This window comes from Corvus cornix, chromosome 1, assembly GCF_000738735.6.
Source record: "Corvus cornix cornix isolate S_Up_H32 chromosome 1, ASM73873v5, whole genome shotgun sequence".
NCBI lineage: Eukaryota > Metazoa > Chordata > Aves > Passeriformes > Corvidae > Corvus > Corvus cornix.
This window is the reverse complement of record NC_046332.1, coordinates 31,673,527-31,686,416: the sequence shown is the minus strand read 5'-3', so window position 1 is coordinate 31,686,416 and position 12,890 is coordinate 31,673,527. Positions and strand designations below refer to the sequence as shown.

The following is a 12,890-nucleotide window of genomic DNA, read 5'->3' as shown; positions in this document are numbered from 1 at the left end:
GCTAGAGTGAGTGTCAGCAAATGTGCAAGTCAGCACAGGAGAAAATAGACCAGATCTGAATTAAAAAGTCTTGGATATTTATTATCTTCCTTTTATTGACTTGAGTTCTTCCAGCTTAAAAGGCAACAGTGAGCATAGAATATGAAAATCAATGCATCTGCTGCTGTTTATTGCAAATAAATTTGATTTTCAGTTAATTGTAGCAGTCATTTTTCATAATTTATGAGCTGCTGTTACTGGGGAACATCGGTCATGCTGCACATTGATGTGCCTGATGATGCTGAGTGTGGCATGTTTCAGAGGAAGGTGGAATTCGCCATCAGTGACTCAAACACGCAAGGAAAACCAAAAGCTGTTTTTAAGTACTCCACAAGGGATGGTTTAAAAACCCATGGCCTTACACATAAGTCAAAACTAGAAGAGAAGAGCAAGGTCTCTGGGGAGATACTGCTTCCTAGCATTTATAACTTACGACAATTTTATTTGCTTCCTCTTACCATGGGACTGTAGAGGACAGTCTCTCAAACCACTTTGCAGTCATGTTAAATGGATTACTTTGCCACAAGTGTGCATTGTGCTTCCCAAGCAAGGCCCTAGGGTTGGACAGAGGTGTGAGCCCCAAGCAATCTTTTCTGTCCACTCTGTCTGAAAGCTTTAATCTTGTTTGGTCAATTAAAAAGGTGTGAAGTTCATGAATGCTTTATGTAGTTTGAGTGTTGTCAGCTGCAGATCCGTAAGCAGCCGAACCAGAGTTATTTTCTCCTGCCATCAAACAGTTTCTTCTCTGAGCTATACGTGAAAGTGTTGTCTGGTCCCATTATTCACCTTGCATTTGATTGTCTCCTCTCTGTTCACTATTGGCTGTAAAGTCAACTGAATGAAAAAAATAGCACCTACTTTTGGCCAGCTGTCATCTGATGCATGTGTGTCTAATATGAGAGACCTTCCTCAAGCAGCAGGGCTCAAGGACAAGCTAGGGTGCTCCCACAAATGTGAAACCATACTCTGGAAAAGTAGAAATCTGACTATTTCTACTGGATATGCATTTTCCACCATGTGATATTTGACATCAACAAATAGAAATGTGAGAAGAGCCACACGATTGTGGGGTCTTGAGAAAGGAGAAAATGAAAATTCAGCTTTGGATACAACTTTGAGGTCCAGACTTGATGAACAGATTTCAATAATGAGTAGATATGAATTTCAGTGTTCAAAGGAAGGTTTGTGCCCGGAATTTCCTGGAGATCTTGCTTTCAGATTTATCTCGTTGAAATATGCCTGAGCTGCAAACACTGCTCAGTTCCTTCATCCATTCAAGGCATAGCATAACAGAAGCAGGGGTGCATTGAGCTGTGTAAATGCACTGTGCAGCTAAAGGCACTCATGGGTGGCCAAAATCTTTTCAATACATATAATAAAAATATAAATATAAAATATATAAAAAATGTATATGTAAGAAAAATAAATGCATGCATTAATAAATAAAGGTGGAGTAAAATTGCTCTCCCCAGCCTCTTTGTAGAACTTTCCAAGCAAAGTGTGCTAATATTTGGAGCCATATTCACATCAATTCAGTCTGATTTTGAAGCTCTGCAGGTAACTAGATATGAAGTCAAGAGTCACTTTTCAGGTTGTATTTTTAGTCAGCTAAACAATTGCATCTATTTGCAGCCAAATAACCTCTGCTGTGACTCTATCAGAATGAATAGCTAAACTGAGTCAAGGTGTGAGTGGTCAGCAAGGGGAAAGTGAAATCGCCAAAGGAAATTTAAATCCCCAGCATGTAATTTCCGGGATTTCAATGAGCAGAACTCTCTCAAATTGCCTGTTGTAGGGAAGTTGTCAGGTGTATGGTAGGACTTTTGATCATTGCACGCCTCATTTTGCTTTTCTCACAAGAAGATTACTTTTTGCCTCTCCTAAAGAATTGCACCGTTTCGACGTCCATTTTTGCTTTCAAATTTAATGATTTCACTAAACATGCCCCAAGTTTTTGTCAGGTTCCAGACGCAGGATTCCAGCCACTTTTCAGTCTTGGCATATTTGAAAAGAGGCTGTCGTGAGGTGGGGACTAGTCTCTCCTCCCAAGTAGAAAGAAATAGGACAACAGGAAATGGCCTCAAGTGACACCAGGGGACGATGAGACTGGATATTAGGAAAAATTTCTTCACTGAAAGAGTGGTCAAGGATTGGAACAGACTGCCTACAGAAGTGGAGGAATCACCGTCTCTGGAATTGTTATGAAAAAAAGTGTAGATGAGGTGCTTACAGACATTGTCTCGTGGTGGACTTGGAAGTGCTGAGTAATGGTTGGACTTGAGGATCTTAAAACCTTAATGATTCTATGATCCTGTGGTCTCAGTCTCACACTGAGCAAGACCACAGAAGAGGGGTATCTTTGGTATGATGTTGCTGTGTGTTACAGTGACACTGCTGTGCCCCACAGGAAGGTAGAGGATGAACACTTCTGCTCTTGACTTGTGCCAGATGGCACCGTGCCCTATTAAAGAATAACCAGGCCAATGTGTTTTCTCACAGGAGCCAACTTCTCTTTGCGAGAACTGGGACTTGAAGATGTGACACCCACACACGGGACTTTGTACCGGACTGACATCGGGCTGCCTCACTGTGGCTACTCCATCAGTGCCGGCTCCGATGCCGACACGGAAGCAGACGTGGTCATGTCACCTGAGCACCCAGTGAGGCTCTGGGGACGCAACACCAAGTCCGGACGCAGCTCCTGCTTGTCAAGCCGGGCCAACTCCAACCTCACCCTCACCGACACAGAGCATGAGAATACTGAAACTGGTAAGTGGTGACAGCGCATGCATTGTCGGCCTCGAGCTCTACCAGGAATGACTCTTCTTACTACTCCACCTCAATCTTCCTTAGGTCTTGTGCTGGGGTTTTTTATCAGACTCTGTGAAAACACTCTTCTAACAGCCCCATGTAGTGGCCTTTTGTACTGTCCTACAGAGTGTTTGTTAATGAACTGCTGGAGAAGCTCCTACTTATTTATCACTGCGACAGAGATCATTAAATAGCTGTAATACTCTCCTGCTTTTTGCAGCAACCTTTCGGAGGGAAGGCATTTAAATCTCCCCTCCCCTGGCCGATGCTGCTCTTATCTTTGCTCAGATTTTCTGGGCAGATAATTTTCTTCTCTTCCTTGCTGGTTCCTTGACAGGGGCCGTTTCATTATGTAAATTGGCCGACTGCTCTCTGAAGGAAAACGATGGTGAAATATTTTTAGAAGCCTTTTTCTTTGTGCGAAATAAAAGCTGAAGGTCACAGATTTTTTTATCTCTGTAACTTTGTGTCCCCAGCTGCGGGGATTCCTGCATGCCTTTTGTAGGTCTGCAAACCTTTTGGTCAGCAGTTCTGCCAAGCCGTGTAGGAGAAGGAAGGGGGATTTTGATTCAATTGCAGCTTGACCCAGGAGTTCATCCAGTCCTATATGCCTTTGCACCTTTAATTCAATTATAGCACAGCCTGCTTCTTAATATAGCTGCTGTGTACAAGTCATTGGGCACTTGTGCTCAGCACAGAAAGCTCATGTGAAATGACTGCATCACTTGTTCTTTTCATGCTTTTTGCCACAGTATTATAGTGACAAATGATGATAAGTTTTCCTCTGGAAGCCATGACATAGTGACACATACACCACCCACATGATTTTATGTTTAACTCCAACAAAATTACAGTTGAAGCTTATTAAGTTTCTGCTCAGAGATAATGATACATTAAGCAGAGTTCAAAGATAAATGGCCTTCTGTTCAAAGGATATGCAGAAGAATCCTTTTGAATTATCTTTACTGTACTATTTTTAAGATTCTTAGTGTAGTGTCTGATGAGCAGATACACAGTGCCAGGTTCCATTCTTTTCCTTCTGATCCGTGTGTTTTGATGAAAAATCACAGGGACCATCAGGGTCAACCAAAGTTTTGCACACTCACAAGAAATCGCTAGAAAACAGCCAAAAGTAAGCACCTTGCACTTCCATCCCGTTCTCCTCTCTCCAAAGCTCTCTTTTGTGCTTTCCATGGTGATGGATGAGCAGCTGTGATCCTATCCCATACATTTTTCTTTCCATGACTACTAAGAAAAGCAAAATACAGAATTTCAGTCTTTTTTTTGTTCCTTTGGTCCTAAGAGAGGAGAATTGCATTATCTGCTGTAGTCCTTTTCCTTGCTTTCTGTAATGTTATCTCTACACCTGTGAATGCAACTTTGTACCTACAGATCACTTACAAATGAAATTATTTTAGGATCAACATGTTAGCAACTTCACATGCCTTGAAAGGCTTTGCTGAAAGTAATCACAGAGGCAGTAGTACTCATGCCAGGGTGGAGACAACCTTGGATTCCTTTTCCCTTAAGGTTAATGACACACTAACCATTCTTTGAAACATCACTTCATAGCAACTAGAAAAAGGGAAACGAGAAGTGGAGAACATAACAGTGCTGTATAAATGTAGGAGTTTCTCTGGGGCCTTGGCATTTGCAGTCTTAGATGTTGGGTGTTTTAAATGAGAATGGCTGTATCATACTAAAAAAAAGTCTATGTAGCAGAAATAAAACCTAGATTATTGTGGTGTTCAGTATGTAATAGTACTGTCCATACTGACAAAAAGGAGGTGGTGGAAATTGAAAGAAAATATTAAGATCAAAGCTGTACTGGTGGTGAGCTTCATCTGATGCTTAGACTTCCCTGGGAAGATGTCATAAACATCAGGCAAGTTCAAGTCAGAAAAACTGGTCCAGAACTGAGAAAAAGGTCACTTTAGTGTAGGGATTGCAGTTGAATTGGTGGTATAAATGTATCCAAACAAATGTTGCAAGGTAGAAAGAAAATAAGGTTAGGGAAAAGTCTTATATGTATGCAGAATTTGAGCATTTTCTTTTTGTAATTGCTTGGCACAGATAAAGGTGTGAGAAACCTTTGTGCACAAACCCCTCACAGCCTGAGACCTGCTATAGGAGCAAATGAAGCCTGAGATCCTCTCAGAAGCTTTGTCGGGCAAACACAAAGGCATTTCCTCCCTCCTCACTCCACATAAGCAGCGTTTCTCTGGGCTGCTAGCTATCACACAGGCTATTTTGAGAAAACCCAGACTTATAGGAGAAACATTTTCAAGAAGACATGAAGCTTTGCTAATGGAAACGTAAAATAACATAATGCTATGACTCAGTTTACAGGATACCTTTATGAGTCAATATTAATTGTTGACAGTATTGATAGAAGTTATAGCCTTTAGCCGAAGTCAATATGGACTTTATGAACCTGCCATCAATAGAAGAGCTTATGGGGCCCATTAAACCAACTTTTCCAATGAAGGTCAAAGTCAGCAATTTTTATGTTGTTCATTATTTATCCAAAATAAATAATCAGAATTTACTTCTGATGTTTGTAAAGCCAAAGCTGTCGAAGCATGATTCTGCCAAGACATTTATTGTGTTCCTAGAAAAGGAGAGATCTGGCTCCCTTGAAAAGTAGGTTTGTTTTTATTTCAGGAATGCTGATGCCTTGAAGGAACAGATATGCTGCTCAGAAAGTGCAGTCACAATCCACCCCTGTCATTAAGGAAACCTATGAAGTGCCATGGCATATTCCAGTCCGTAGATCACTTGCACAGGTAGCTGGCATGGAAAGCCATGTGTAGCTTTATCTAAACTGTTCCCTGGCTTTCATAGAACCCCAGAATGGTTTGGGTTGGAAGGAAACTTAAAGATCATCTAGTTCCAAGCCCCTGTCATGAGCAGGGACACCTTCCATTAGAAGGTTGAATGCTTCCAGCAGACTGAACACTTTTACTAAGTTAAGAGTTTGTTTTCACCAGAGTCGAGTTATAACTCTGGCATTGCCCTGAGCTCAGGTCCTGCACACTCAAAGAGCCACGATTGCTTCCCCCCCAGTGGACAATGCATTTCATTGACCTGGAGAGTCACTTTGCAGAGTGAGAGGACAGAGGCACAGCTCAAGTTGCTGCACCTTGTCTGGGGACAGTGCCATCATTCTGTGCTGCTGATGTAGCGGGCACTTTATATGGTTTAAGGGGTTTCTGCAACATGGTCATGATCTGAACTGGAACTGTGAACTCCCATTAACCATTCAGAACCAAGCATGGGGGGAGTCTGGTTCCTGGAAGTCTAGCAATGATGTTAGGAGTACTTCTTTCCTATAGTAGACTGCATTATTTCTCAGCAAGACTGATTCAAGCAAAAGAAGTTCCTGAAGTGGTCATTTGGACTGAAGCCTGGAGTTTCCTGGCGGTACCTTAGCTAACCTGGACAGGATTTGCACTGAGCCAGCAATTGTTTACCATAGAGAAGAGCACACTGAAGAAGAACAAGGTAATAGCCTTCCAGAAATTGGCTTATTTTGCAGCAATTTAGTCACATACAAAGAAAAAACCCAACCGAAAAAACTTCTAGTCATAAGAACACCATCATAAAAATACAGTACCACAGGATAATTTATACTGCAAGGCATTGCTGAAAGCCTCTGGTCCCTCTCCTTCTTAAAGCAGGGCTAAGTTGGAAGTCAGACTGGGTCACTCAGGGCTTTTTTCAGTTATACTTTGAGTGTCTATCAGAATGGAGAGGCCACAGCCTCTGTATCCCGGTTCTGCAGCTGAACACGCTTGCTGTGAACAACTCTTCTCCTAAGAGCTAGTATGGATTTCCACTGCGACTCATGTCCATTGCTCCCACTGAGCATCTCCAAGAACAATCTGATTCCGTCTTCTGAGCGTCACCCATAACAAAAAACACTTAAAAGACAGCATCTAGAGTCTCCTCTCCTCATAAACAGTTTGAAAGCAGTTTGGCACTGGAGGAGATCAGAGGAGTCTGAGGAACTCCAGTGCTAAAAGCTTTTAAGTGTAAACTAGACAAATAGCTTCTGAGAAAGGTCTAGACTAGATGCTGTCTCAGTCAGAGTGGCTTTCCATGCTGGCCTCTCAAGCATCCCTCTTTCTCCAATTTCAATGCTTGCAGCATTGCTCGTGCTTTCCTCTTCTGTGGCTGTGCAGGACTGTTCAGGCTGGGCTTTTGCACTGCCTAGGGGACTCCTAACATAAGTGGACATGGACAGTGTTTTTGTGTAAGCACCTATGGAATGGACTGTGACTATTTCCTTTGGGTCTGTATTGGAGATATTAGCCCAGATCCACCCAAAGTGTTATGAATCATGCTTGTAATCCCTGGACAGATTTGAATATGAGAGATGGGCAGAAAAAGGGCAGATATTCCAATACAAAATCCCATCCCACCAAAAAAAAAAAAAAAAAAAAAAGGCAAAACAAAACCAACCAACCAACCAAAAAACCCCACTACCACCAACAAAACCAAACCACTTTTTCCTCTACCTTTTGTGTCATAATGGGGCTACTGTTTTACTCAGTACAATCATTACAGGGTTACTGTAGACCTGGATCAACAGCATTTTTAAAATTTGTGTTTGTGAAAGTGGAGTTGCAGCCCTTTAAAAGTTTCTTTAAAAACAAGCAAGCAAGCAAACAAAAAACCAGTGCAGCTTAACTTTCAAGTCTTCCAAAGAAGCTAAGACAAACTAAGGATTTACTTTAGTTGTAATCTGGGCCCAGTGTTCATATCCACCAAGGCAAGTAGTTGGTTAAATATGAGAAGGAACAAGAGAGAGAGGTCAGCAGTGATTAATGCTGTGAGGAGTGATGTTTCTCTCTGTCATCATCTCTTCCTTGGAAGAATGTGGGCAGTATCAAATGGCCAGAAGGATTTCACAGACAGGATGATCAAATTCAGATGGCTCAAGACAGTTCAAATGAGTTGAAGATGCTCAACTGTGATCTATCATGTAAAGAAATTCTTGCAGCAGAAGTGTTGCTGAAGTGTGACTTCAGCACACTGAGAGATTAGTAGACATGAACTAAAATTCCAGATCTAACCACCCTGGAAGCCAAAATTCAAGCTGCAGGACCTTTTCTGTCAAACTGCACTGTGCAGCTTCTTTCCATCTTCACAATTCAAAACCATGTAGGAAACATCATCCTGCAAAAACTTTTTCACACCTTCTGTGTTTGCAAAAGGGTTTGACTACTGGACTCAGATCACCCATTTAATGATGAACTGGATGCAGGTTTGATCACCCCAACACTTTCACCGCACATCTGTTGCTCATCTCTGTTTAGGATGAACAGTTTCATCTCAGGGCTCATTTATGTTTAGCTTCACCTCTGAAAGGACCAGTCAGTGCCAAAAGTGATATGGTGTCTATGGTAAAACAGACACTGGTGAAAAGATTAGGAGCACCAATTGATTTTTGGACCCACATCCTACAAAGAGGAATAATTTCCTCTTCTGTCCCATCCCTGGAATTGTTCATGGCCAGCCTGGATGCGGCTGTGAGCAACCTGGTCTAGTAGAAGGTGTCCCTGCCTTCCCAGGGCAACCCAGGGGTTGGAGCTAGATGGTGTTTGAGGTTCCTTCCAACCCAAACCATTCTGTGATTTTTTTTTCCTTTAGTCACTACTGTTCTGGGATGCATTTAAATGAACTTTAAAACTGCCAAGCAAACAACCAGCTCAATATCCAAACACACTCTCCAAGCCTTACCAACTCAACTAGAAAGGTAGTGGATATGTTACAGTTAACTTTTGCTTTCTCATCAAATAAATTGCCTTTCTGGAAAATTCTCATAGGCTTTTGTAAAACTGAAGCATAGTGACAATCAGGAGCTTTAAAGCTTACATGATAGCTCTGCCTGCTTTACTATCACAGGCTCAACTCTTAGCCATTTTAATTGACATAATACATGATTTACAGAGCATTTCTTGCAATAACCACCACATTCTGTGCTTCTACTGCTTAAGCCATTACTGTAGCTGGAAAGAATGCTTAAGAAACTGCATAGGGTATTAGGACTCAATAGAACTGAATGCTTATAGAACATATTAGAAACACAGGGGTACATTAAAGCAGGAAATAATTAAAGACAAGTATTTCAAACAAGGAACACCAAAGAAATGATATGATTTTATTTCTGCAAGTTAGTTAAAAAATACAACTGATGCTTTCATTTACTCAGTGGTGACTGATACAGAACTCACCAAAGCCTTTGAAGGCTCCTGCTGCCATCAGCAGTGTTACACCAGGTCCTAGGTGCATGGCGGTAACTGTCTTTTTTTTTGAAAACAACATGCCCAAGTGGTATAAACCCTGATACTTTTGGTTAACGACGCCACAATATGCTGTTCACTGCTTGTTTTCTGATATCTATTTTGTCTTCTTAATAAATCAGAAAGCTGTCTCAATGATCAAGCCACATTTCATCAGCCTTTTCAAAGTATTTTCTCCTCAGAGCTGTTTTACAACAGCTAAGAGAGCTTTAGACAAACAGTAATTATTTCTGTGTGTTTTCCTTGTTCCCTTCGGTTGGTGAGAGCTCTTCTGCTAATGTTGTCTCTATTTGCTAGCAGGTGCCTTGCAAGGTTCTCCTAAATAGCTCTGACTCTCTGCAGAGGAAGGATTTCTACTGTTTTCTTTACATTTGCCTTTACATTCACCTTCCTGTTTCCCAAATCATGTTGACCCAAATCACTGGCCCAAAGTACAGTTCAATATATCAGTGCAATTAGCAGTGCCAGAATTACTGTATAATCTCAGCATTACAAATTATTTGTTAATACCCCAGTTGATAATCCGTGGTGACTTTTCTTTTTATTACCGTACTTTGCTGAGTAATTTCCTTTCAGGCTTCATCCACTCTATTGTTAATATTGTTACCGTGGTTGCAGCAACATCATCTCTTTCTTTTCTCCTTTGAATTGAACAGTGCATTATAAAGTACTTCCAGTAAATGAGTGTGTGCTTCAGAAATGCTTCTTCTGCAAACCATGTAGGCAAAAATGTAGTACTCAGATTCTAAAGAATTCAGAAGGGAAATTTTTTTAAAAGACAAAACATTTTTCAGAATAAATAATAATTAAAAAGAATGTATTACATATTAAAATTTACTAAGTTGCCCTTATGACTTTTTAGTAAGGAAAAACAAGAATAAATTAGAATTACCTGGACAAGATCAGACAACTGCTGGCTGTCATCTTTCACTTGTCTTCCATCAGTTGTAACCTTAACATTAACAAGATGTTTCAGCCTGAAATAAAAATTAGCCAGAACCCTTACCACTAAAGATCCATCATCAATTGCAGAAGTTAGTGAAGAACTACATAAAGTAGTAGCCCATTCAGAAGGGAATTTTCACTAATACCCTTCCTTAGTTCAGCTTCTCAAAACTCTCACACTGCCCCTTTCCAGGTAGGATTTGCAAAAAAAATCCCCATTTTAATGGTATGTGAATATTGTTGGGATATTGCAATTTACTGAATCCACCTTAAAGAGATATTCAGAGATTTGGCGATCCCTTGAAATGTGAAGGTCAGGAGAAGAAATGTGCCTTCAGGCTCTCCAACCGTAAAGATACTAATCTTCCTATGAAGAATATTAGTCCTAAAGAGGAGACTTTTAACTGTATGACCATCAAATGCTACATTTTCCACTGAAAAATGGCTCCCTTGAAGGCTGTTACGTCTTCCTTACTTGTGATCCAACTTTCTAATCACTGACATTCTTGATGATGGATTCCTCATATTTTCTATCCTCTTATCTTTTCTGTCCTTTTTAGATATTAGTCCTGAGATACTTCTTGAAAGTGAATAGGTGAGTCATCACCTCACTTCTTCACAAGAGTCTCAGAGAAACTTACCTGGATGGGACAGTAGATTGACTGGTTTAGGACAACAGACCCTTATCTCCCTCCTCATTCAACCAACTCCCTGCCCATTGGGTGTAAAACAGCCTTTGAAAATGAGGACGCCACTGCCTCTCAGACAGGCTTCAACCCACTTGAGAGCCGATTGTCCCTTTGGTTGCACTGCAAAGGGAACCAGCAGCATCTTTGCTCCCCATTTAAGAGGCAAAGGCACCTGAGATTAATCAGTTTAGTACTTTGAGAGCAGCATTAGTGATCAGTATCTTGATTTTGTTCCACAGTGAAGGAATTCCCACTGATTTCCACGTCTAACTTATCTCACTGCTGGCCTCTTTGTCCCTAGAGGAAAAGAAGTCTTTCCATTTTCTTTTTTTTATTCCTGTATGGCGTGTCCCATAGAGAATGTACTTTCTGCATTACTGTAATCTGCATCTGAAAGGATGCTGACATTAAAGTCCTTCACAATGTTCTTCTGCTGTAATGAACTGCAGTTCAATATAGGTTTGTGTGCAGGTTTCATGTTGTTATTATTATTGTGATGATGGTGAAGCCATGAGGCTGGGAAAAAAGCTGCAAACTCTAAAAACTCATTATTAGCCTGGATGTTGGGGGAGAGGGCATGTAGAAACAACATTAACAGGTAAAAATTTACTGTTCTTTGCAATTACACCATTCATTTTTGTCCTTTCCTTTGCCACTTTAAACTGCCTTGTCATGGAGATTTTTTTTTAAGGAAAATAATTGCATTTATTAATATTGTAGGCAAGCTGCCAAGTATTCTGGAAGCAAATCTGTGCATTTTTTACACTGTTTCTGAGTGCCATAAATAATTTCTTTTGGTGTGATACACCCCAAGGGGAATAAACCTATGTTCAGCAGCATGAAACCTATTACTCTTTTGATAGCAGCACTTTGCTTCCAGCCTGGTTTTGGGGTGGGATTTGTGTGTCATTTCCAATTGGGAATGGCTAATGCCACAAACTGAGGATTTTTTATGCTCAGGACACTGAGGGCCATCAGAGCTGGCATAGCAGTGGACATCAGTACTGGAGTCAGGGTGGACCTGCAGCTCAGTGATCATCTGGAGCAGGATTTTGTTTTTAGGGCCAGACATTAACTCTGTTCTAGGCAAAGGATTGATCCCTCCTGGGATAGATGAAACAGAAGCAGCATGGAGAAAAGCAGAGAATTAGAGGAGACAATAAATGTCCAATCAACAAAGATGGGGTGATGGCTGAGAACTCAAAATAGCTGGATATCCATGTCTGTGGCCCACAGACTCCTGCCTCCAGACTTAACCAGCTGGTTAAGCATGGAACAGGGAGCCAAAGCTTGTTTCCCCTTTGCCTTTTCTCCATTTTTTTCCTTCATCCTGGATGTCTAGGGGTTACATCCAGCTGCAATGGGCAGGACATTTCCATTCACCATCCCAGCCTTTCAAAGATATACAGCACTATTCCCTGAAGCGTAGAAGAAATTGGAAAGGAAGCCTGGTGGACCTGGCTTTCTATACCCACTATTCCCTCTTCAGGTTTTCTTCCCAATGGGGCATTTCCAGATGCTCATGTCTGTGTTTCTGAATTCCCATTTGGGCCCCTGGATTTGCTTCTGCGTTCAGCACACAGTGTTAGTCCACATCTGGTTCAGTCACCTACAATGCCCCTTGAGGTATCTGGCTTTGTTTCTTTCAGTGGTGTCTCCATCTATAAGCAGAACAAAGTGAGAGAAAGAGCACGTTATTTTTGGTTTACCCATGCCCGGAGGTACACACTGAGCTCCAAATAAAGAAAAGCATTGCTTCTGCCATGAGAATTTATTCATTAAAATCTCATTGTTTTATTTCTCAGAGGATTTTGATTAACTTTTAGCAACTTTATTCAATCAAGAGCAGTGATTGAAAATGCATTACTGCCCTAATTCTTCAAAGTTGTCAGTGTTTCTTTGGACAGCCCCTAAAAACTCTGTGTTCTAGGGCAGGTTGTTTAGTTTCCTCCACCACAGCAAAGATCTTCTTGAATCATGTTTATAAAAAGAAAATAATTCCTAGCTTTTTACACAGGCAGGTGGTGACAGGAGAAGGGGGAATGGTTTTAAACTACCAGACAAGTGATATAGATTAGATGACATACAGAAATTCTTT

General features: G+C 41.0%; 1 protein-coding gene across 12 annotated transcripts in view; it reads left to right on the top strand.

The window, feature by feature from the left end:
- The window catches only part of TENM4 (teneurin transmembrane protein 4), a 1,362,823-nt gene that overhangs the window by 1,024,642 nt on the left and 325,291 nt on the right, over nucleotides 1-12,890 (top strand). For all 12 annotated transcript variants that reach the window (XM_039562133.1, XM_039562144.1, XM_039562174.1 and 9 more), the window contains one exon: nucleotides 2,539-2,808. In XM_039562133.1, coding sequence (XP_039418067.1) covers nucleotides 2,539-2,808 — 270 coding nt within the window. The remainder of the gene's footprint in view (nucleotides 1-2,538; nucleotides 2,809-12,890) is intronic.